This window comes from Zootermopsis nevadensis, unplaced genomic scaffold, assembly GCF_977971745.1.
Source record: "Zootermopsis nevadensis isolate Lab colony 2312 unplaced genomic scaffold, Znev_1.0 Znev_ptg000017l, whole genome shotgun sequence".
In the NCBI taxonomy this organism is placed as follows: Eukaryota; Metazoa; Arthropoda; class Insecta; order Blattodea; family Termopsidae; genus Zootermopsis; species Zootermopsis nevadensis.
In genome coordinates, this window is record NW_028259149.1 from 12,615,651 (window position 1) to 12,642,313 (window position 26,663).

The following is a 26,663-nucleotide window of genomic DNA, read 5'->3' on the forward strand; positions in this document are numbered from 1 at the left end:
AAAACATTATGTTCAATTCGAACATTTGTTATGAAATATGTACAATGCTAATGAGGATAAAGATGTGAGGTATTGGGGTTCTTTCCTGGGGTGGGGGGTGGGGGGGGGGGGGGGGCAGAACCAGGGCATGCTGCTGACCACTCACCCCCATCTAGTGCAGAGGTTGAGAATGAGTAGGAGCTATACCTCCTCTCCCCTAAGTGCCAACAATGACATGTAATGGGATGGCTTTACAAATCAATGGACATTGTCACAATATCCTTTTCTGAGATATCATATGAATCAATAAGTGAAATATCTTGGAGTTTCTTGCTGTAACATTTACCTAAACAGAACATAGAAATCTATCTCATTCTTCAAAGAATAAAAATATTACATCAAGACACTGGTTAAAACAGAGATATGGAATTTTATTAACAAAATATTCTAAATACCATGCAGTTGCAAATAACAATACTTACTTGTAATAAAGATCAAAAAGCTTTGTATCACCAGCTAGTTTGTTGAGAAGGTTGTCCCAGTCCTGGGGTAAAAGTGAAGACATCTGATAGGCTGATCGAGTACTATACAGCTTGTACCAGATGGGATAATTATATAAGTTTGCTTCTTTGAGATTCATGACCCATGTTTCATGATCAACCACTGCCTACAAGCCAGAAACACAATATATAATATCCCAGGGTCTGATGTTTCAAAAGTTGATGGACTTGAAATTTCCATAAGAGTAAGTACATACAATGCTTCTGCAAGAAAGACCAGTGTTGGTTTAATTTAAACCAGAAATCACCATAATGCCTTGTCACAAGATATACATTTTATCCCATCAGATAATTCACACACTCATGTTTATTGCTGTGAAAGCTACAAGAATAAACATCCCGTAGATTCCACAGATCCTGGGGTTAATCCAGCATCTTATTCAGGAAGTATAGGTAGGGTATGTTCCCTAAATATAAATGGCTGAAACATACAGCTAACTACTCTCCCCATTTATTTCCGAGGTTAAGAATGTGCAAAGCTTTGCTCCACTCCCTTACATGCCTTTGTGGTACAGTGATTAGACAGGAAGAAGAAACCTCAGCGGCACATCCATTTGTTGGCACCAGGGTGTGGTTCATTATGATGGCAAACCTCTGTACAGTTATTAACTTATATCAAATCCTGACACTGTAAATCTGATAATATAAAGTATGTAATACTAGTAGATTTCTCAAAGAACAAGACATCCATTGGATTTGCAAGGTGTACCTTTGCTTTCTGATAAAACTCACCCTTGTTGTTGACTTGTGGTCTCCATCAATGTAATATATTCTGTAGCCAGGGTTGAGATCATAATAAGGTGTAACTGATGGACCAATGTATGCTATGCTGGTAACCCTGCTTAAGTCATTGCGATCATAAAATAACTCAAATTCATCAAAATGAGTATGACCAAAGAACTGAGCTGTAATTGTTGATTCATATCTGTAAGAAGAAAGCAGACATTCTTACAGCACAAATTCACAGAGATTCAGTGCCCACAGTTGGATCTATCATTGTTTTGTTTCTGGAGACAAGGTACTAGGTAAGTTTAATGCACCTTTAACTTCAAGGATTGTTGCATCCTGTTGTGTACGAGGTGCGATCGGAAAGTTTCAAGACTGCGCGTATAAAAACCCGTACACTTATCTCAGGTATTAAATTCATCCATCACCCTCAAAGTAGTTCCCCTGGGAGTGAACACAACGATCCCAGCGCCGCTGCCAAGCCTGGAAGCATCCCTGGAAATCTTTCTTTGTCAGCCTGTCAAGCACCATCTGCGATTCTGCCTGAATCTCTTCTATCGTCTCAAATCTCTTTCCCTTTAGCTGAATTTTCATCTTTGGGAAGAGGAAGAAGTCACACGGAGCTAAGGAGGGTGCGGCATGACGGCCATGGTGTTTGAGGCCAAAAACTGCCGAACTCTGAGGGCGGTGTGCCCTGGCGCGTTGTCATGATGCAGCAGCCAGTTGTGGTTGCGCCACTTTGACGGCCGCTTCCGTCCTTTAGAATCAGCTGACAGGTCCTATAGCCTATCCCAACAATGTCGCACAAGTCGTTGATGGTACGACGTCGATCTTCGTGAATGGCCTGCCGAATCTTCGTAACATTTTCGGGCGTTGTGCTCGAAGATGGTCGTCCAGAACGCTCGTCATCATCGACAGAGGTTCGGCCATTTTTAAAACGTGAATGCCACACAAAAGTTTGTGCACGACCCATTGCGGACTCCCCAAATGCTTGCTTTAGCATTTCATAGGTTTCCGCAGCCATTTTGGCGAGTCTTTGGCAAGAGATTCAGGCAGAATCGCAGATGGTGCTTGACAGGCTGACAAAGAAAGATTTCCAGGGATGCTTCCAGGTTTGGCAGCGGCGCTGGATCGTTGTGTTCACTCCCAGGGGAACTACTTCGAGGGTGATGGATGAATTTAATACCTGAGATAAGTGTACGGGTTTTTACACGCGCAGTCTGGAAACCTTCCGATCGCACCTCGTATCTAAAATAATACAAGGTTTTTGAGAATAACCACAGCAATTATTTGTTATCTAGGCATACAGTATCCCAGTGTCAAAACATTGACCAGACTACACAGCGCAACAACCCAGAAGACAGAAATCTTCATACTCACCACCGTGAAAACCTCAAATCTTACATGTTACTTTAGTTATTGCTATTGAGTTGAAGACTAATTCTTACCTGTTAATAATATGGTAATAATTTCTACTCCATACTTTGAGACAATCACTGTGTCCTGGAGGAATATGTCCTATCACATGGACCTTTTCACCACTGAACTCTGCACTCTGAAGTTCATAGATGAACCACTGAAGTTCCTTTGCTGGATCTGTGCTGTTCAGCAGCAACCACCTGTGAATAGTGTGTTACTTATCAGTGAGCCTTGAATGCCATGACAAGTGTTTTAAACAAACTATGTCCCCATTACATTAGGTCATTAGCTCAATGTTTTACTTTTCTAACTTTCATTCCATAGTTATCCGAAAATAAGACAAGGTTATTGCCCTACAGGACCATGTGACAAAAGCAGGGACATATTATAATTATGAACACAGTTCTGCTTCTACAAAATTATAATTTTTGCTCAGGCCTGTAACAACCTAGCTTTCAGTACTGTAATTACCAGAGTATCAGATAAGATTATTTTTCTAATTTACTATCTAACATACTTATACAGTCAGTTTCAATTTACACATTTTTTATTTGAAGTAGTTACACATTATTTCTATTTTAACATGGTTATGCAGGCAAAAGTATGAATAAAACAAATTTCTTATTGTAAAAATGTCTGCTCATATCTCATAAAATGGTAACTTAACAGGTATATGAACATTTTACATGAGTAAGTGTCTATAACTGTTTACCTGGGAGTTGAACCCTTTGAATTGGTGTGGCTATGCATATGCAACCCTCCCCCTCTCACTCTTTAAATCTTTTAAAAACAATTACAAAGTTACAGTGGTCACTTTTTACATATTAAACCTCTTTATAATTTTATTAACTCAATAACAAATTCTGAACTCTAGCATGAGTCTTGGTGATGGAAACTGTCACTTGTTGAAAAGTTCTATACACCTAATGAAAAAACCAGAACAAAAAAATCAACATTTTTGGGTCACATTTAATAGTTAAGTGCAGGATGTGAGGTTATGCATACCAGTTCTTGTTGTTACAGTAGTTCATGTTGAGGGAGATGATCCTGAAGCCTGGCCGCACTAGGACACTGTAGAAAGCGCCTCGGCGCACAGTATTTGATACTGATGATGGCAACCACTGTCTCCACTGATTGTCCACTTCATCATACAGCCATGAGATAGCAAAGTCATTTTGAATGAATGGTGGAGGAAAGCTGAACACAAACACAAGTATGGTGATGATCACAAGAGAATATTTTCCATTCTTCCTTTATTTCAGAGTAATGTAACCTTTGAAAACTGGCTGTTCCTAATCTCACCACAGTATACAGTGCAAAGTTTTAAATGTTCCACAACAGACACACATATGCTTCACAAAATATATCCCTACATTAGAGACTGACCATATCCTGAAATATAGCCATTATATCTTCCTCGGAAAATGAGACTACCATACTTGTATATAATTTGTAGTTTGTTTTTGACCAAATTATTTATGACCACAAGTCAGATGTAACTACAGTAATTAAATAAATATAAACCTACTGATACATTAGTCATTAGATGTTTGCTAAGCACTTTGGTTAGAAAAAATGAGGTTAACAGTCCTCATTCCAGTTATACCACCACATAGAAACTGCCCGTTTAAGTAAAAAAACGTAGATTTGACATGAAACAGCAACATGCACAAAGCATAACTTAAAATACCCCAGTATTCACAAACCTGTTGACTGGTGCACTCTCATGATTTCCAAGTGCAGGAAATATTGGAATTCCAGGAAAGGTTTTAGTTAGCTGGGCTACAGTTTCTTTCAGTACCATAAGATTCTCTTCCCTCGTCTGGTTCCACACATCATGTGGGGGCAGATCTCCAGTCCACAGGATATAGTCTATATCCTAGATAAAAGAACATGATATGCTACAGTAAGCAGTTTGTTGCTCACCATGAAAGCTGCAACTGATGTTCTCAGAAACAACAGGTAGAAATGAAAGCACTGTTACCAGTATGTTTCTTTCTTAGTTTATTTATTTACTTATTTATTTAGCAGTGCTTTTTAGATACATGCCTTAAACATCATTTAAAAGGATGATGATTCTGAATGCTGAACTGCCAAGGACTTGGAAGGGATCGCCATGGTACTAGCCCAGCAGTTGCCTGGAGGGAATGAAGGAAATCACGTAACTACTGTTCAGTAGTGTTACAAGTGTTGAAGAGATACAAACCAACAGATGGCAGCATTCCTCTGTTCCAGATACTCATACATGAGCATGGTAAATCTATCATTATTCTGAAAATTGTGACCAGCTTTTTGGGATAGGGTGTGTCAAGTGTTGATAGTTATCTGTTTTGGCAACTTCGGGTAACTATCAACACTTAAAGTGGCGTATCCCCAAAAGCCAAAGTTACACATTGCATTTCAGCAACAAAAACTTAAGAGGAAGATTTCTGAAAAACTGCATGAATCATGATAATAATCTATCTGATTTATTCTTGGTTTATTCAATGAATTTTAGGGGTTCACATCATACATAAATTTGAATGACACAATGACTAGTGAATGATGAAATGCAAAGGATGTATTTACTGTCACCTAATTTAAGCATTTTCGTGGAGGGACTGAGAAAAATTATGAGAAGTTCAGTCAAGATAGACAGTCTCTAGGCCAAAATATTATTTAATACAAGCACAAGTAAATTATAGACTGAAGCTTTCAAGCTATTATGTACCTGCTTGTTCAAATACTGGAAAGCACATAATTTGCAAAAGGAAGTGTAATTGATGTGTAACACAAAAAATTACTAATATGATCTTCAGAAAAATACTATTTGAAAGTAGAACTGATTTAAAGAACAACGAAGTTAATAATTACATTTTTAATGCTCTGTTCAATGAAACTCAGGTCTGACTGTTTCAGCAGGATGACTTACTGGGTGTGTGCTAGATATATGCTGTAGCATGTGGTCAACAGTTCGCCTGGGAGTGTCACATTTGCGGTAGTCTCCCCATCGCCCGGCTGCTGTTTGAGGTGAAAGGGCAGGTCCATTAGTGAGTCTGCAGCAGAGTGGCTCCTTGCAGTCTGCATTTGTGCCTTCCTGATAGTATGGGTCAAAATGTGTGTCGGAAAGCTGAAGCACTTTAAATGTTGGTGCTCCATGCTGCAACATAAAATATTCCTACAGGTGTAAACACAGGATGACTAATCACAAACAATAAATCTAAGAACTTGCTCTACTCCTGAAATTAATCCAAAAAGTCCCTACAAACATATGGTCTCAACAGATTTGTCAGAGAGGTACAGCAACATTGCACAATGATAAGGCATAAGTTTACAATTAATGTTTAGGCATAAATAATTGGTGATCTCCTCATAGGACCTTATGAACACTGTCTTGACTCTCAGGGGCCTCCTAGTTGCATTTTCTAATGAAGAATTACCTCAGCTACTGGAGGATGTACTACTGGCAACACAACAAACTACAAGTATGTGGTTTATGCATGATGGAGCTCCTGCCCATTTTAGCAGCAATGTTAAACAGTTCTTGGACACTCACCACCCAGACCAATACATAAGATGCTGGTTTTGTGACATCTGTGGAGGTACAATTCCATGTTCTTAATCTCAGCACTAGATGAAAGTGAGTATTTAGCTTTATGCTCTGGCTACCTTACTCCTGGGATGAGATATTCCAGTACCCATTGAACAGGAAGCTAGGTGAGGCACAAAAGAAGACTGGACATGAATGTGAAGATATCGGTTTTTGCCTCTGCTAGGAATTGAACCTTGATTGTCTAGCATTACCACACACTCTACTGACAAAGTTTGCTACTTAAAGTCTGAAGGTTTCTAACAGTGGTGTATTGTAATATGTAAAGTTGGTCTTCTGGACTTTGTCCATTGTCTGAACTATAAAGTAATAAAACTACAGTATTTCAGAATCTGGATCATGCTTCTGTGTTCATGGAGAAAAGGGGAGGAAGACACCTGAACCTAATCCAGGTCTGAGGCTAGCTCTACCAGGGGGGCCCTGAAGACAGAAGAATAATTCAGCTTCCAAAACATAGTAGTTTTATTATTTTCATGATGGACGAAGTCCAAAAGAAAATTTTTAAGTATTTGTTACTTAAAGTCAACAACATTATACTTACTATTTATTCCTGTTTGATGTGTGAGAAACTTATGATGGTTAGTCCTTTCTCACCTAATTACTAACTTTGTAATGCATATTCTTACCATAGGAGCTACTTGTGGAGTAACTACAGGTTTTGGCACAGGAGGGAAGACAACTTTCCACTCATGATAAGGGTTATATACATCGCCACATGCATCTCCTATTACAAAACTGCAGATTTCTTCTGCTCCAAGGTTTATTCTCTTGAGCACATAGACAACTTCACCCTGTAAGAGCAAATTAAGCATTATATAAGCACAGGGATGGCATGTCCAACTAATAAAGAATAATTAAACTGACATTTCATCACTAAGAATATCATTCAGTTAAGCAGGAAAGTATTAAAAAATAAGGACTGAAATAAGTAAATTTTAATCTTCTTCTTCTTTCTTGGCTCTACAACCCAATTGTGGGTCTTCGCTACCTCCTTTTTCAGAGGTTTTCCTAGTCTTTGAAGCATACATTTGTGAGTAGTGAGTGACCAGCCCACTGCCTCTGCACAATTTCTACTCAATTATGATTTGACTGCTAGAGCCATCTAGTAGTGAATCAGGAGAGACTTGGGTGAGAAATGGCCGCTGAATTTTGCTTATGAAACATCGCATTTCATGCTCGTAAGGTTCTTTTACATGCCATAAATCTACGACATGGAACTGTCATCTTTACTTCCCCTCCGAAGGAAGTTGTGCTACAAATTTTTATTATCCTCAAAAATCCATCGACCTCGGCTGGTTTTGTACCAAAGTACGTGATTGTTGTTGGGCTGTGTTTTAAAATGTATGCTTTGTATTTCCAAATAAATTACATTACAATAAGACAATGTATCAGGGTAATTAACAGGAAGTATGGTTCACTGTTCAGGAACTGCTACCATATGACCATGAATCTTATAAATAAAATTACACATTGCAATACTGGAATTAAAGTACTTCTGATTATATAGGCCACAGTTTGATTGCATATACATGTTCCTGCTGACATCATGAGCAACAAGGTTGCAGGATTATATAAGTAACAGGAGGAGAAAAACAAGTTCTTAAAGCAAACATTAATTTATAATGCAGTCAAAAGTGAGATGGTAGAGTTCACACTTTTCATCACTAGTAAATGACGTATGAGAGATGAAATATATTACAAGGAACCTGATGATTTATAATTTCACCTAGCATTGTTAAGATGGTTAAATTAAGGAGCTTATGACAGATCAGACAGCAAGAAATGTACCCAGAATTGTTATGAAAAGTAGTCACTTAGAACCAAGAAGGAGATAGAATGCTTTACAAACTCCCACCATCATGAATGAAATTTGTATTTCTTAGAACATACCCCAAACAATTCAGTTATCCCTTCACAGACTCGTGCTGGCTGGATATTAAGACTGACACAAAACTGATATGTAATCTTCACAATATCCTCTCTTGTCTTTCCTATATGGATGTAGTGCTGAAGCAGTCCAACACCTGAAATAGATTTACATCTCATTTATAAGCACTGCTTGCTGAGGTGTGGAAATCATCTCACTTATTTTCATCTATTGTGCCAATATAGCATTCACTCATACCACCATCTCACTATATTCTTAGAGCAAGATGGCACATAAAATTACAGTAAATGTTATTTTGTTACATTGTCCCTCTACAGTCTTTGAATAAATTATACAAGTACTAATAATTGGGAGGCTACGTCTGTTGAGAAGAGTGCATATTATGCAGGAATCAAAATTTTCAACAGTCTACCATCAAGTCTCACAAGTCTTGTAAATAAGATGGAGCAATTTAAGGTAGCATAGAAAAGATACTTTATTACACACTCCTTTTACTCTGTCAATGAATTTATGTTGTTTACAAATAAATGATAAATTTTCTTCTGTATGTGATGAGTGGATCTATTTGTAACTTATCATTTCTCTAGGTAAACCCTTTGTTTGTATTACGTGAAATTTATATAATAGTATGAATTGTACTTTATAATATGTATTGTATTATTATTATGACCTTTTCCACAATCTATTGTCATCTGACTATCTTATGGATCCATGGAATGTAATAAAATATGTATATATATTGTTTGTACAACTTATTAAAACTTTACCAGATCTCATGAACTTCATAAAATTTACAGTATATCATACGTACATGATATACATGATACTTTGTATGGGGATTAAACTGATTATCTTACCCTAAGAGAAAAATATAAATTGAGGGTATCCTGATAACTGTGCAGCGAACTGTCTTAACCTATGAAAGGTGAAGTTACAGAAGACAATAGAGAAAATGTCATAAATAGCAGCTACATAATTTGAACACATCATCGAATATTACAGTAAGAAAAACAAGAAGGATGAGATGGGGTAGACATGTGGAACAACTGGGGAGGTAAGTAACGTATATGAAAGTTTAGTCGAAAACCTGAATGTAAGAGACAATTTTGGAAAACCAAGGCCTATGCAGGAGGGAAACCTCAAACTGGATCATAAAAATATATAGTGTGAGTGAGTGCTCTGTATTTTGCAGCTCAAGATATGGCGCAGTAGAGGGATCTTGTGAACTAGGTAATGAACGTTTTGATTCCATAAAAAGGACAGATAATTTTTTAAAAAAATATGCTCATATTTCCTTTTGATCATTTATTTATCCAGAAGCATAATTACCTGCTTTGCAAGCTGTGCATGAAACTTTAGACATGACACTAGTTTCTACTTCTTGTACCACTTGTTTCAAGTTGAATAATCTCAGAGCTTTGTCCACAATCCTTGGTAGATGTCGACCACTTCTCAGATCTTCTTTTAATTCACTATCTAAATCATCTAGGAGCCGTGTGTAATTGATCTGAAATTATCAGAGAAAGTAGAAAACCAGTATTAATGAGAATAACCTCATGTCACTCTTCCAATACTGAAAACTGTCCTCAACCTTAAACAGAAACAAAAATGTACTGACACTGGTACCAATATCTGAATTCCAATTTGAATACTGAGGCACTCACTTTGAGAAGTTCAAACTGCCGATGTGTCTCCTCCTCCATCTCCTTGATTTGCTCTGGACTAGGTGTGGGTGGCAAGTCATGGCTGTAATTCTGGGGCATCAGTATGGCAGGAACTGAGCCATTGCTGAGCACACTATACCAACCTGCCCGTCCTCCTGTTACATCCCAATCATCATAATCTGCTGTCCACTCAGATGAAGATGGCACTGGGCTACCTGTAATGATGAAACGATGGACTCTATTTTGCTGATACTACCAGTCTTTTTTCTTGGAGTCTTGCCAGAATAAAGAATACAAATTTTCCACCTGTTTCTCCCCAGCCAATTTTTTTTAAAATGGTATTTATAAAGTCAGTGAATTATGCAGACAAAATTTATACTCATAATAATAAATTAGTTAATATTTTGTGGATCAGCTGCTCTAATTGAAAATCCTATCTAGGAAAAGTTTTAGATTATACTACATTAGATTATATGCACTCCATAGATCCCACTTAATCACGATATAGAACAAGTGAGTTTACAATTAAACACAGTAAGGTTAAGTTAACAATATACGTCCCATGCATAATCAATATACTTGACTTCTTTCAAGAAACATGTTTTGATGAGAGCAGGTGCAAGGGTGTTTGGCGCCCTAGGTGAAACGCCACCCCTGCGCACCCCCAATTAGGAACCAGTAATATATATTGCGCATGAGATTTATTTTACACTATAAAAAGAAAAGAAAATTATATGAAAGTTCAATGGCATGGGCTTATACTTTACTCAAAATATGCATACATATAATTCATAACTTTTTGTTTCTCCCTTCCCGTTTTCTGACGCTTATGTTGTACTTCACACTATTTGAATTTAGTCTTGTTTGCCTACTCGTTAAACCTGCTACGACTACGAAACCCACGCCCATTTTTAATTTCCTAACATCATTTACACTACATACAACATTGTTTCCCAGAATTTCAGTTTCGTACGAAAGAGAGTTTGGGACTGCTGGCTGCACATTCAAACACGTACGTAGGTTATCTACGATCACACAACTACCACTGTGCAGGAGTGAGCAATGTGTGACAAAAAAGAGTGAATTTCATTTCTAGTGCGGCGCAAGACACTTCCAAAATTCCGTTACATTTCTTCTTTTGTTTTATAACGGTGATATTAAAACCTGCAGGTACATTGGCCTGATTTACCTGTTGTGATTCTGACGAGCAGCACTACCGACACAAAGTAGTAGTACCATGGTCGGGAGAGGAACAGCATACTCGCCCAGTCTGTCGGACGAACCTCGCGAGCAGCGGTCACCAGCCTAGAACAGACAACACTCGTCATTACAGGCTTGCCATCAATCGGTCCCCTAACCCATCTCCCTCTAGTAAAATTTAGCATTACCCCAAATATCGACATATTTACGAGCGTTTCGTAAAATAAACGTTCTTGTTTGATTGTCTAATGCATGCGACATAGCCAACCCTTGTTTTTTTTACCCTGATCTGACTAGTAGGAAAGTACGAACAAGAAAGTTGCCCTTTTCTGATGGAAGTTTACCGACGTTTCAAAGGTCCTTGCTGCCTCCATCAACAGGGCAATACTCATCGTCCTGATAATGGAGGCAGCACAAATAAGTAATTGAATTAATGTTACATTATCATCAGGTGGTCAACAAAGGCTGTCTTAGTGCATCACTCAAAAATTCTACTCGCACAAGAACAACGATGTTGGCAAACAACTGGACAGCTGAGTCACCGGAATGTAAACGGAAGACTTTAGATCTCGCACATGTCGAAACAGTCGAAATGAAACAAAGCGGCGAGTCATTCACGCTATGACGAACAACAGCTGAGTTGCATTTCACTCTAATCCTTTTCCTGCATCCAAGTCGGCCATTTGACGCACATGGGGGAAATGAGAAATTCATACAAAAATTTACTCGGAGACCCAGGTACAGGCCTTAATGAGAGAAATACTGTGTAAGGGTGTGAATTACGTTTACCGCCTTGTAGCGCGTTCTTGAGTACATGGACCTGAGGTTTTCACGGCGGTGAGTCTGAAGTCTTCTGGGTTGCTGAGCCGTGTAGTCTGATAGACGTTTACCGATGTTTCAGAGGTCATTGCTGCCTCCATCAGGGCGAGCCATCTTCACGATAATGAATCTTTGAACCCGTAAAAGAAGGGGAATGTCTTTATCAACCGAGCAATACTCCATGATGACGTCGAATTGTACTTCATACCAAGGAACGGTCGCTGCCAATAATTGCCCGGTTTGATGTCTTTGTGTGCATAATTTGCGAGGAATAGCGAAAAGTTCGAGATAACCAACACTAAAATTAGTCAATGTTCTATAACACAATCCTGCCTGACGATTCATCTGGCAAGCCAGTTTTAAGACCTAATAATCATCCATCCTTCCAAAATATGCCCTCTGATTTATTTAATTCGTATTTGAGACGCACTACAAAATTTTATTCTTCGCTTGATCTGCAACATATCATTGTGTTTGTTGAGTACCGCGACAGAAGACAGTCATATCGTTTGTTTGTTTGTTTGTTAGTCAGATTGAATGCGCGTCAGAATATTTGGCCATGTGCACCTGTACACAGTTTAGTCTTAAACGTAAGCTATGCCTCGTATAAAAATATTTAAAATTAAAGTGGTGCAGGCGTACATCTTTATGGGGTACTAAATCGAATTTTGATATGCAGTGAGAAAAACTGACGTGCAACCCAAAGTAGCAACTCCGGGACAACAGTGACCACAATGTAATTCACCTGACAATTCCCAGTGCGGACCCTTCAATATCAAATTTCATCGATATCCACTTAAATTAAACACGCGGAGTGGGATAATTTCCTCATTATGCGCTCATTTCATGCGCTTTACTCAACGAACGCAGTAAACTTCGAACTAGCGAGAGCTGGTCTTATCTGCCGCACATTCTTGTTACGAGTATTATGAAAATAATAGGCAAGGAGCTGTTCTGGAAATGAACTAGTCAGTAACTTGACATACTTACGGGGAGGACAATCAGGATTAAATTCCCGACAGAGACAAACATTTTTTTCTAGCGGTTAGAACGCTGGCCTTGTAATCCTGGGGTCTCGGGTTCGATTCCCGGCGGTGCCCGAATTTATAACTTGTATTGGGCAAGGCCGTGGTCTAGGCAACACGGAGTTTTCCTCCGGGGGCTTCTCCGGTTTCTCCGTGGCATCCCAACAATTACTCCATTCACACACAGAAGAAGGCAATGGCAAACCACTTCTGGATCATCTGCCAAGAACGTATATGAACAGGTCCCAGTCCGAGAAAAGGATGGAAGGATCCTGTTCATATGGACCTGTCGTCAGACAGAACACTACAAATAAATAATAAAAAACAGGCTGGCTCTGGGGACCATCCGCCCTCCGGGGGTCTTTCCTCCGAACTACAGCATAAAGACGTAAAATTGCCTACTACTTGTACACAACGTCGAAGGCTTAAAACTTGTTCTTCGGGTCAGTTCTTTCTAACTTATCATCAGACAGGACGAAAAAAGTTGGCAAACAATGTAATACTACAACACGGTCCTGTTATTTTACGGTAGCTCTAGCCAACGAGAGAGAGAGGGGGGGGGAGAGAGAGAAGTCTGCAATTAAACGTGCGACTCTCCATTACAGCTCTTGCTTGGTTTTGCATACTCCACATATGACCTCTCTAGAAGAGCTATCAACAAACTACAACACCCTGAGAGATCAGTTTCTGAGAGTGGAGTCAACCACTTTTACTGCGCAGTCAGAACTGTGTGGCCTCTTTAAAGTCATAGGACTGTACGTATCTCTTATCTGATGAGAACAGGGCATAATTCTAGGCGATATTTCAGATGATTACGGAGGCGAGAAAAAAGACGTCTTACCAATAAGCGCGGCTGAACGCACCACCACTTCAATGCCTCTTTGATTCTCTGATATTAATTTTATGCGAATTATGAGATTTAGCATTCCATTCGTATCAAAGTCCTCCAAGTCCCAGTTTCAAACAGATCGAGGCCGGCAACCCGGCTGAAATCATTAGCTGAGAGTTCCTGCAGAGAAAAAACAACAATGCACTATTGTTGGTAATTCTCACTCCTAAACGACTCTATTGTTTGTTAATGATTGATCTTGTAATTAGGAAGAAACGAAAGATAATAATTAAGTCAACCCAGCATACATTATGGTATGTTTGAACGAGTGAAAGTGTTCTTGAAGCTTTCAAGGATGAAAAGTATGATCACCCCAAATATAATTTCTTTGGAGAAAGTCATACAGTAGCGCACGCGACCGGACATTATTATGGCTAATACGTGACGTCACGAAACGTCTGTCCGAAGCGGGGAGGGTAATCAACAGGCATTCCGAAGGATCCATTCACCATTTCCTTAACCCTTCAAAGTTTTTAATTAAATTTCTTTCTTGAGGGAGTGTCCAGGTGGGCCAACATACATTATAAATCCCACGGAACAGAATCCATGAATAGCTGATAGTCGCTCAGTTGGTCAGTAAATGTTTTGTGTTTGATGGAATCAGAAGTTTATTATCTTCATGTCTTTTTTTAAATCCTGAAACACCGAAAGTAAAGCTGACTCGCGCTTTGTTTTAGGGATAAGAATTCGGGTGAGACGAGACGGCCATTGTCGGCCATGAAACACAGAAACTGGTTAGGTCACTGTGTATATGTGTTCTGCACACTGCGATGTGATCCGTTACCTGGCGACCTTAAAAAAACAGACAACACTCGGACGACGGGAAGAAACGTTAAGTTCCATTGGCTGGCAAGACTAAATCAGTATTCACTTAACCGCAATCAGCTGTAATTGGAACGCGAGTCCCATAAGACACCCCCCCCCCCCCACGGCGGGGCGGGGGTTAACGTGCAGACTTTTCTCCTCGTCACATTTGTCCAGACCGCCTCCGGTCCCACCAACTCTCAGCTGCCAGAGTTTCAAATTTATTTATTCTTACCCTTTTCACGACGTTTTCTATTGGTTATGTTATACAGAACCGAACAGCAAATGATTAACTGGAAAGTATATTCTGAGTAAAATTTACTTTTACATATCCTCGCCTCATGAAGATAAATCGAATGGATTAAGATCGGATGAAGAAAATTTGGTCCAGTCACTTACTCGGAAACTGGGCATTCAATGATTATCACAAAGCGTTACCGAAATATGGCGTCTTGCCGGAAGATGATGTTAACACGTCTCTCAAGCTACGGAAAGGCATCATTTTGTATCAATTCCAAATGCATGTAGCGAAGAAAACAGACTTAACACTTCTGTGCTTGTGACAGTTAATCACAAATGAACCTTATAAGTTAGATTAATTATTCGGTTTTGTCCGTCTAATCACAATTATATGGATATGAACATCACCAGAAAACATCACCAAAAAGCTACACAACAGAAATTGTAATTGAGTTTTAAGTTTGTTGATATAATTTTACACCTAAAGATGGTTCGATGAAACCGAAACATGTTGTAAAAATGTTCCAAATGTAAATCGATTATTCGATGTGGAACATAAAATGATATTTTAATTATCTTATTCGTAAAATTTTAAATATAATTGTGATTAGACGGACAAAACCGAATAATTAATTTAATATATGATTCACAATATGATGCAATTATACTATCTTATAAGTTAGGTAAAAATATTTTCTATCATCGGCATTTTGTATTCATCCACTCTTAATTGATGTCTTAGCAACGTTAAATACAGGCGTACATGAACAGTCTGATCTCGGACTACGTACTGTATTGTTATCTAAAAAAAAAGGTATGCTGTTTTCTCTCATTTCCCGACAGAACGGAAAGCATCAAGGACGGCAACAAGGGTGAATGCTGAATCATAAATATTAATTGCAATCCAGGTCTGCGTTCTTCGTGAAAGCGTGTGACGCACACACACTAAACTGGATTACTTCAGGAGACGGGAGAATGACGACCTTGCTTAAGCAAGGGACGGCCCTGTCAATTACTTTACTTCACTTTTGTAAATCGCAAACCAATAATCCAGTTCTTTTAATGTTTAGTAAACGAAAATGTTTCAGCAAGAACGTTTTAAAGTGAACGCACGACGTCCATCTCTCTACATGTTTGATCTACGAAAACTTGCGATATTCACCTCTGCATGAAAATGCTAGGATTCACTTTGCAGACCATAACAGTTTCCCATTAAATTACACATTTCGTAACGCACAACCTCCCTTCTGATATTGGCTCTTGGAACGCACAACTGGGACAGTCTCCGAATAAGTAACACAATAATAAAATAACTGCGAAAGGCAAAGTACTTTTTGGGAATCTGGTAGACGCTCAGCAATACAAGAAATTTCCAAAGGTCCAGTACTTGTTTTCAAGAGACCTCAACTAGATCCTATTCTGAGTCAAAGAAACCGATCCAGAACCTCACACCATATTTCTTTTATGATAAATTTTAATATCATCCTCTCATTTACGCCCAGGTCTCCAAAGCCGATTAAAATTTTGTATTCATTTCTCATCCTTCTGTTAGGTGCTACAAGACCCACCTCTTCCACCCTCCTTCATTAGGAAACAACAACAATACTTCTGTAATATTTAATCTTTTGTGGTGTGAGAAGACTTTTATAATGGTGTAGGATTTGAGGTTTTCACGGCGGTGAGTCTGAAGATGGCTGTCTTCTGGGTTGTTGGGCTTTGTAGTCTGGTGGAAGTTTACCGACGTTTCAGAGGTAAACTTCAACCAGACTACACGGCGCAACAACCCAGAACACATCCATCTTCCTTCTTTTCTAATAGTGTTTTCGTCGTGTAAGTTTTTCATTCTGAAGGCCAAACTTTCCCTACCATGCAACATATCAAGCGATTGGCAAGTCCCCATGTGCGTTCTAAGGTTTGCTTTGAAACCAGTCTTCAGGAAATTGCAGTTAGCACGTTCTGCCTAAGAGGCCGTGTTGAAACAAGGCCAGGGATACTGATGTGAATACTCAGAATTAAGAACAGAGTTGCATATTAAAAAGCGAGGGTCCCAACATGCATATCTTGTGGGGGAGGTGTACAAATCTGAAAGAGTTCCACAAATTCGAACAGAAAGAAGATGGTTGTTTGTTGGTCAAATAGTCACATTTACTGAGCTTTGGAGAAAAATAAATTTAACGATAGAATGTCAAAAACATTACTTAAATACGAAAAGATTATCCTTCAGAACTTTACAGCAAGTAAACACACACACATACATGTTTGCGGAAACCATGCTGAGAAAAATAAGCCTGTGCTTAACAACAAGTACGTAGTAAAGTTTCTAAGGTCACGTAAATAGTAGCTTACACCGTACAAATTCAACGTTTAAAATGACAGATACGTTTCTGGGCGGATATTAACGGCAAACTTCATGACTTCTTTCATTATTTGTCGTCAATTATCCTTCAATCAGCCAATATTAATTATTGTTCCAGATGACAATTCTAGACTCTCCTTAGTGTATGATTTACTTCCAAACTTTCAAAATGTTCCCACCACGTATTTTCATAGTCTGAAATTCTGTCCTCATTAACCCGCAATTCCACTATTTCACCATTTCCAAAAACGCATTTTACAAGTTTCAATTCTTCTGTTGCATACGCGGAGAGTGGAAAGGGAGAATTCTCAAGAACTAAATAGCGAATATACAAAAACGTTCTAAGTCAAGACATGCAAATCCAATGACGCCTTCTCGGGCAATCAGCCGACGTTTCGAGATCCCTCATGATGAAGATCTAGACGGTTCTCGAAACGTCGATTTATTGCGACCACCTTAAGCGGCTGTTTACCCAACAAGACTTCACTTAATTTAGTCGTCGCGAAAGCCATAGATCAGACATGCAAATCGTTTTTTATATATGCATGTCGCTGAACACTTAACTCATATTCTTCACAAGTTACGGGTACAATTTTCACACGTTCCAAAACTGCACAAACTGGTCCTTCAGTTCCAAGAGAATCCTCCTAAATCTCTCTTCAAATTAAAACTAACACTGTAGCAACAAAATCCAAAGATTTAACACCGAGAATATGAAAGCCCGCCAATGAACAGGATTCTGAACAAGTTACCTTCGCCTCCTGCCTTCAGGACCTCAATAAGATGCGTCTCATGTTATTCTCCCATCTCCTTCTCGGTTTTTCAAGTAAATGTTTACCCATCAAAATTCTGTATACATTCCTTGTCTCCCCCGGCTCCTATTAGCATATAAAATATTTCTTATACAGTACGTTCACTGATAAACTACATCGCAACCGTCAAAAGGACATCATTTTGAGCACCTCTTATAAAAAAAGTTAAATTGATTTTATTGTTTTTATGGATACTTTACATGGATCAGGAAAATCTTATAGCGCTTGGCGGTGAGTCATACAATTCCTATCAGAAGCCAGGAAGTAACAGTTTCATTCCGGTTTATCTTCGATCGATCTGTACTCTGATTCACTTCTCAGTCCTGCAACGTTAAATTCACCAGACAACTTTTAGTTCAACTCTCATCACACTTCATCCAAAGTTTTCCCATAGTTTCGGATAAGAAACTTGCAGACGGACACGAGGTCCCGTGTATGCGTTGACTTCGTGAACTTTGCGAAAAGAACTATTAATAAAAATATACGAAATGAGGTCACATATAAAGTAATATGTCAAACATCTGGATTCTCAAACCTTGCAAGCTACCACCTTCACAGGCGTAACGCATATTTTAGCTATTATATCATGCATATCCGCCCCGCAAGGTTTTCCACATGTCATGAATTCAAAATACTGCTGATAAGCTTCATAATGTACACGAAAGGTTCGTGATACCAGTACATGTAAACCTTGACTTTGTTTATAAACTAATGACAAAAAATAAGCGAGGTTTCTAAACTGAACACAAAATAAAAACACCGAAACACGTTGTTTAAAAGCACGTTCTTTGCGACCTTTTAATCACCTTCAGTCTTCATATTCATACAGTATACTGAAGGTAAGTATGTGTAGGTTATAAAGGTAATTCCACATAACAGAGTCCTCCAGAAGATAATAATGTTTCAGCTAGTAAAAAAATCCCTCGCCTTTAATTGTATCCTAAGATTCATTACCGTCTTCACAATAGATAGCCATTTTTCCCTATTCTGAGCCAGATGAATGCAGTCCACAATCTCAAATCCCATTACTTCAACATCAGTTTTAATGTTATCCTCCCAACTACGTCTTCCAAGTAATATCTTCCTTTCAGGCTTTCAAATCAATATTATGTACGGATTTCACACAAACCCACGCGTGCTACAAGCACCGCCAATTTTATCCTCCTTGATTTCATCAACATAATGTCTGGTTATGAAGCACCTCATTATGCGATTTATTCCATCGTCCTCTTACGTCCTTCCTAAAATCCAGCATCCTCTTCAAAATGCCTACTTTTTTCTCTAACACTCTCAACCTACAATCTTTCTTGTGGGATGACGGACCAAGTTTCACAGCCATGTAAAACAAGGTGCCAATCATAGACAAATCTTTAATTTTTAAACAGGAGACGATTCTGAATCGAACACTTTTCTGCCACAATCAGTAGCAATTGGGAAAATGCCCTCAAACATTCGTCATTTCCGAAACACTGACTACTTTGGCGGGAGAAACAACGGCAATCATGTTCCCTCGGCCGGAACACAACATGTGACGTCGAATCTGTAACGGCAAGCTAATGAATTCGCAAGGGTTTCTCGAATGACTTAGCTTAAACAATTCTTAATTAGATAAATAGTCAGACTGAAACTACAGAAAATAAACTCGATCAAAGCCAGGCTGAGAAAAGCGAAACTACATTAGTGTAATAATGCTCAGATTTCGTCAGCCACACATCCAAATGCAGAAAGAACAAATTTTCCCTTTCTTTCCTCCTGTTTTCCTTATGTTTCTATTTTTATATTTATTTTTCCATCAGTTCGTCCACACTTTTTTACTTTTTCTATCTTCTTCCCTTCTGTCTGCCTGATTTAATTTATCAACTTTCCTTTGCCCTTCCATCTGTCTTCACTTTCCTCTGTGTCGTCTCATTTACTCTTATTCCTTATCATCATTGTCACAGCCTAAAGCATTATGAAATCGAACGCCCAACGAGATCTAGTGTCAAATTCTCTGACAGGGTGGCAGTCGTAACAATGCAGGTGGGAAGCGATCCCGGGCCTCTCAGCGTATGACAGCGACAGTCGCTCAACGGCTGACGCCACGTTGTTTTGGCGATGTCCCAGATACTTGACGGGGTCACAGGCGCCAAACACACTGCACAGAGACACTCGAACAGCAGCCAGCCACAGCCAGAGCAAGGCCCCAGTAGTCTCCTCGTCTGCACATCCCTTTTCTAGTACACGCTTTGCCCAATGCTTTTCGGACAAGACTTAACTGTGTCTGTGCATGAACACACCGGGAACCATCGGTGACATACTAGCGAAATGGCAAAGAAAGGAAGTTAGTTCATTCATGAATCTTGGAGGTCACAGACTGAACGAGTTTGCATACACAGATCAGCCATTATTTAAGTAACTAATATTGTATTTTTATTTAGTGTTCTGTCTGACGACAGGTCCATATGAACAGGATCCTTCCATCCTTTTCTCGGACTGGGGCCTGTTCATATACGTTCTTGGCAGATGATACAGAAGTGGTTTGCCATTGCCTTCTTCTGTGTGTGAATGGAGTAATTGTTGGGATGCCACGGAGGAAAACTCCGTGTTGCCTTGACCACGGCCTTGCCCAACACAAGTTATAAATTCGGGCACCGCCGGGAATCGAACCCGAGACCCCAGGATTACAAGGCCAGCGTTCTAACCGCTAGACCACCGTGGCTAACTAAATATTGTATAAAATAAATATTAAAAGTGGTAATTAGACATTAGGCAGACTGGATTAGGTAGATTAAACTTGATAAACCACTAACCACCAGTATGAGATTGAGAAAGACGGAAAGAAATAAGCAAACAAACACACAAAGGACGATGAAGAGACAAAGAATCAAACAGGTGGATTACAGAGTGTTTGGGACAGTATGCAGCAATCAACCGCATGGGGCAATAGCCAGAGAATGTATTGCTGCCTTGCAGGTCTGGTGATTCTTAATGCAATGCCAGCTGTCAAGTGCCCAGTGGCTCTACATGACCAAACAAAACGCTGATTGTGGTGACGGTATCACGTAAACGTTTAAAGCTCTTCACCGTACTTTTCAAGGTTGGCAAACTTCTTCGACAAAGGGGGTAGTGTGTCCAGAATTTATCTGGGCCTAAAAAGCGAAATTAAGTGAGGACTGTGAGTCATTACGCACACAAACCAAGCTCGACTAAATAATATTTAATGATTCAGTCCGTACCACAAAGAAAACACAACATTTCAACATTACAAAAATCAGCTGACTAATGCTGTTTAAGGAAATAATCGTTGCTTGTTCTGAGAATCATATAAAATCAATAAATACAAAATGGAGAGTTAGTCACTGTTGAAGCAGGTGGTACATAAGATACATGCCTAGTTACAAAGAAACGAGAAATAAATAAGAATATCAGGTGGGATAGAGTCAAATCAACAGAGAAGAAGGGAATTAAGTTTAAAAGGCGTGTTCATACATTTTAATGATAATAAAAGTACGGAAACCGGTTTGCATTTTGCTCCAATTCTTTGTGAGTAAGATAAATATGTAAGCGCTGATGAACAAATCTTATGTTGCAAACATACGTTTATGTTTTATATCGTCCACTACGCTTATGCAATGCTTGCACAGTATACATTTCTTTATAGGTGTAAAAATCAGAACGCAATAAATGCTTACCTTTGCTTAATTAAAGACTGTAACACGACTCAATGCAATGCAAATAGTGATTTTCAAACGCGATAACTACCCAACTAAAACACTTGTATTATCGTTATTTTAAGTGCTGTTGTGTTATACGTATAGTAAAACATTTCTTTTATACTCCTTCAACTACGCACTACTAGCAAGACCGGGGACATCTGCCACTGGAATGTGTAATTGATACCGGTGGCTCAGAATCGTGTTCAATGGCGGATTTTGGTATAAACGGCATTGGATTTTCCATTCACCCGTACGACCAGACGCGATACATAACACACATACTAGAAAAAGATATAAAACAACAAACTTAATTTCGGCGTTGTTCTGAAGTCACAACCGAATCTGCAGAGGGCCTCAGTCGACTCTGTCATATCCGCTTGTAGGTGTATTAAGGATCCCTAAAATACACTTTCGTGAAAACTAGTTTTTCTGTGTGATTACAATACACTTTCTTTACAACTTCCTACAAAATCTAAAACATGTGTGAAGTGAAACAATACAAATATTAACATTCTTCGCGTGCCACTTCCGGTTTTCGCTAAAAATGTTCTCATTCTTGCTCTGCAGAAATACATTCTTTGTTCAACCACTAGACTCCAGGCGAAATATGCCATTTTGAAGATCGTCTGGGTTGTTGAGCCCTGATAACGGAGGCAGCATGACCTCTACAACGTTGGCGGATATCTACCACACTACACGGCGCAAAAACCCAGAAGATAGCAGCAATCTTCAGACTCACCGCCGTGAAATTTCAAAACCTACAATGCCATTGTTTCCTCTACAGTCAAATTTGATCACCCGGAATTCCCATGTAAAGAACACGTCATGTAGTAGATATAACCAGGTGTGCGTAGCGCACAAGCAGCTTGCAAAACGCTTACTTTCGTCACCTTCACCCAGGCTAGGTGAGTTTGCGGAGTGGGCCCTAGCAAGTATTCACATAAGGCCTGTACAACAACTTTCAGGCATTTCTGGAACACTCAGATTTGTTCAATGTTCTCTTTTTACGACGGTAATTCTGTGTATATATAAACTGGCTTGTCTCTTCCGACGGCATCGTCTTTCCTAGTTCTACGGCCAGATCTTCTCATTCTGCCTCTCAACGACATTTCTTTACCCTTTCGTACCAGTGAAGACATTCGATTCTGTGATATTAGTAAGAGAATCCCATCGAATGTCCAAGTCCAATGGTTGGCACTTCATTTTCCACAGGTCCGGGGTTCGGATACCGGCTATCCTTACTTCTGTTGTACATGGGTTTCCTCACTCCAACACACAAATGTTATGTTAGTACCTTCAGAAGGATCAAGACCGGTTCCTTCCAGATCCTTACAAATTCATAATTCACGATCGCCCCACCTGACTCTATAGTACGCTTCCTGAGATGCTAATCGTCACTTAGTTAGTCAAGAAACTTTGAAGAAACCCGAAAGTTCATTTCCGTGTTCACAAAAACTACGTACTGGTCCCCGTCCTGAGCCAGTTCAATCTAATCCATACTCTTCTAAGACCCAATTAAATATTATCCTCTCAGCCACGCCAGCGTCTCCCAAGTAGCCTCTTCCCTTCAGGTTATTAATAAAAATTTTGCATGCATTTCTCATCTCTAACGTGTGCGACAGGGCACGCCAACAGCATTTTTCTTGATTTGATCATCCTAACAGGATTTGGTGAAGAGTATTAATTATGAAGCTTTTGGTTGTGCAATTTCCTTCTTCCTTCTGTTTCTTCATCGTCTTACATCAGCTCCCTGTTCTTAACCTCCCCTCCTCCGTCATCTAAGTTCCACCATTCTATGCTCATATTCAATATCATCCCTAAAACTCTTACTTTTAACACTTCCCCGTGAGCTGCATATTTAAAAAGATAAAAGCAAATCCTAATTTTGGTCTCATAAGTAAATGGACATCCCTGCCCGCAGATTCAAAACTAGTAATTTTATTTTCGTCTTGCAATTGATCAACAGTAAAATACGAAGTGTCGTCAAAATCTTTACAGCCAAATACGCCCTGTATAGGTCACTGGCGGACGGACGGGTATGACATCCACATAAGGCGCTTTTCGAATTTCGCTTCGCAAAGATAAAAATGCCCAGAAATGGTGATGAAAAATCAGAACACTGTTAGATTTATGTTTCTGGTAAAAACTTTAACATTAATTATATTTACATTGCAAAACACCCAACATATTACAAAGTTTCTTCTGGTTTGTGGGATTAACGCCAATCTCATGTAGAATAGTGATCACTGCGTATCAGCAAACAACTTGGCAAGCAAGAGACCGTAACGCTCAAATGCGTCATGAATGACTAAAGGCATCGCCGATAATTTTATCAAACTGTCGTCAGCCACACACCAAAACTGTTTGCCGATATCTTCGTCGGCTAAAAGATAACACCGCGACTCTGCAGGACAAAAAAGCATTTCTGTTTTAAAAAATGTTTTCTACGGCAGTTTCTACATAACCAACGATAAGTACATCACACGCTAGTTAAACATAATCTATAGTATAACGAGTATTTATTTTTTCAACAAAATCATTTCTGCCTTAACATTTTAATTCGCAACCTTACTTTTTGGGCGGACAATACCGTAACCCACAGAAGCAAGAGGTTATATAAGAAACAGTACCATAAGGCCATATGCTAAGAAAACAAGTCTTGATGATTTCTGTCGTCTGGGTTATTGCGCCGTGACGGAGGCAGCATGACCTCTTAAACGTTGGTTAACATCGACCAGACTACACGGCGCAACAGCCCAGAAGACAGAAATCTTCATACTCATCGCCCTGATGACGAAGGCAGTATGACCTCTGAAACGTTGGTAAACATCTACCAGACTACACAGCGCAACAACCCAGAAGACAGAAATCTTCATACTCACCGCTGCGAAAACTTCAAATCTTATAAAACAAGTCTTAAAAACTTGTCAGTACAATTACCAGATAACGAATTATTCTTAAACGTGTAAAAACGTCTGATGTCAGTGTTGCGGCCCACCGGTTGGGAGACACCATATTTAAAGGAATGGTGACATTTCTTAATAACAGCGAAATAACCCTGTGATATTCCACGTGTCTCGGGTACTGTTCTATTTAGTAGAGGGGAAAAATCATATACCAACAGTTACACATTCTTAACGATTATGGGAAAGGCCATTTCTCCAAAAGTGAGGAGGCTAGCTGCTTTCTGCAGACGCCTTCAGTTGGTACACCTCAAGGTAGGAAGCCTCACATTTCACGTAAGCGAAAGCGACCATTAGTTTCGCTGTGACCACATGCCTGTCCCTCCCTATGTGTATCACGAACTTTCTCTGTCAGTAGACCGATGAAATGAGCCATCGGAGCTGTTCGCTTTTTATTAAAATAAACTTTATCTTGATTGTTATGTTTATGTTTAGGTTGAAGTTTTGGTTTACGATGAGACAGGCGAGGTTAGTATAATTTAACTTTGGTTAGGTCAATTTTTGCTCACGTCATGTCAGGTTGGGTTGGGTTGCGATAGGTGAGATCAGTTGACGTTACGCTGAAAATCTTTGCTTGCCTTTATGTTTATCATTTTCATTATCTTTAACATTATCTTACGCTTTAGCACTATGTTTATCACAGTTCGCCTTTGTATTTAAGATTATATTTGTTATCTTTATCATATTTATGTTTAATTTAGCTTACGTTATCCTCCTTATTCTTATATTCAACTCTGAGTTTGTCACATTATCATCTCCATCATTACCCTTGTCATATTGTTTTCTTTAGGTTCGGTTACGTTAGGTCAGGTACAATTTTATTGGGTTTGATTACATTAGGTTATTTTCGGTTGGTTATGTGACGTTAGTCTCAGTTATGAAGATTTGTGTTAGGTTAGCTTTTTCCTGTAATGTCATCCCGAGCATAATGTTCGCTAATTACGGTGTCCTCTTGTGGCGTCGCGACGACTAGTTTCGAGGCGATGGGCGCCGGTATGTCAGCATCGTGCCTAATGGCATCCCGAATAATTTATTGGCCTGTTTCGGAAATCTGATTCGTTGCAAATCGGCCGAAAGGTGCACAGCCATTCATAACGTGGCGGGTAAGCATGGATAACTTAATGTTCAAACTGGCGAAGGACCTCTTTTATAATTATTCTGTCAGTCTCTCGTAGGAACTAAATGCTAATTTAAATTTATGATCCAGAAAGGAGTTTGATTACAGGAACTAACTACAAAAATAAAATATTTCATGGAAAAGGGTCCTCCTTGGGCAACGTTTAGTTGTTCAGCTGTCCAAGTGTTCATCTAGAATAGTGTTTGACGCCATGACGACGTATTCTTAACCCCGACAGGAAAAGAACGCCTGGTACCCACTGGACGGATCCCAGAGCCGGTCTGGACGTGGAGGCGAACAGAAAACTTTGTCCTTGTAGTAAATTTAATTTCAGTCGCCTAGCAAGTAGTCAGTTACGTGTCTGACTGAGCTAGTCCAGTTCACATTTAAAGGAAAGTGGGCGGGCGTCCTAAATTATTTCGAGAGCTTCTTCATGGGAGAACATGTGGACTGCATCTTTGGAGTTCATTTTTCAACAACGTTCCTGGATACCGTAAGATCGTTGTACATCCTTCCACCGAGAGTGCACACGTGAAGCATAACTGTAGGTTCGTTACGTCATACGGCGTGACGGCATGCGCCTGCTGTCAGCTTCACGCTTGGCAGATCGGTTTCCTCCAGTTCCATATAACCAGCGTTACTTTACCCCGACACCATGAACTAGGCTCTGAAAAGTCATTTGCAGTGGAAAGAATGCCACTGCCAACATTTGCACATGCAAATGTCAAGTTTAGTTTTTATACCAGAGTTTCAAACAGAACGATACACATTCTGACTTAAAGATTATCACTGTGTTAATAAATACGTTACAATACTGTTGACAGTAACTAAAATGAGGCAGGATTAACTTTTAAGAGATAAAATGGTTTGTACAATTTGAGTGCGTAGGATCATAAATACTATTATTTTGAAGTGCAA

At 39.3% G+C, this 26,663-nt stretch overlaps 1 protein-coding gene across 7 annotated transcripts in view; it reads right to left on the minus strand.

The window, feature by feature from the left end:
* Positions 1-26,663, minus strand: part of LOC110835402 (sphingomyelin phosphodiesterase) — a 63,610-nt gene that overhangs the window by 12,581 nt on the left and 24,366 nt on the right. For 6 of the 7 annotated variants that reach the window (XR_002544896.2, XR_015535509.1, XR_015535508.1 and 3 more), the window contains exons 2-12: positions 11,015-11,130; positions 9,826-10,040; positions 9,491-9,668; positions 8,164-8,297; positions 6,900-7,064; positions 5,596-5,823; positions 4,391-4,563; positions 3,690-3,881; positions 2,714-2,884; positions 1,272-1,464; positions 462-646 (exon numbers count right to left, since the gene is read on the minus strand). Coding sequence is in view for 4 of the 7 variants with exons in the window: in XM_022075585.2 (XP_021931277.1) it covers positions 462-646; positions 1,272-1,464; positions 2,714-2,884; positions 3,690-3,881; positions 4,391-4,563; positions 5,596-5,823; positions 6,900-7,064; positions 8,164-8,297; positions 9,491-9,668; positions 9,826-10,040; positions 11,015-11,084 (1,904 nt within the window). In the remaining 3 variants the exon portion in view is untranslated. Of the gene's footprint in view, positions 1-461; positions 647-1,271; positions 1,465-2,713; positions 2,885-3,689; positions 3,882-4,390; positions 4,564-5,595; positions 5,824-6,899; positions 7,065-8,163; positions 8,298-9,490; positions 9,669-9,825; positions 10,041-11,014; positions 11,131-13,710; positions 13,879-26,663 lie in introns of all 7 variants that reach the window. The other variant, XM_022075575.2, reaches the window with a different exon arrangement.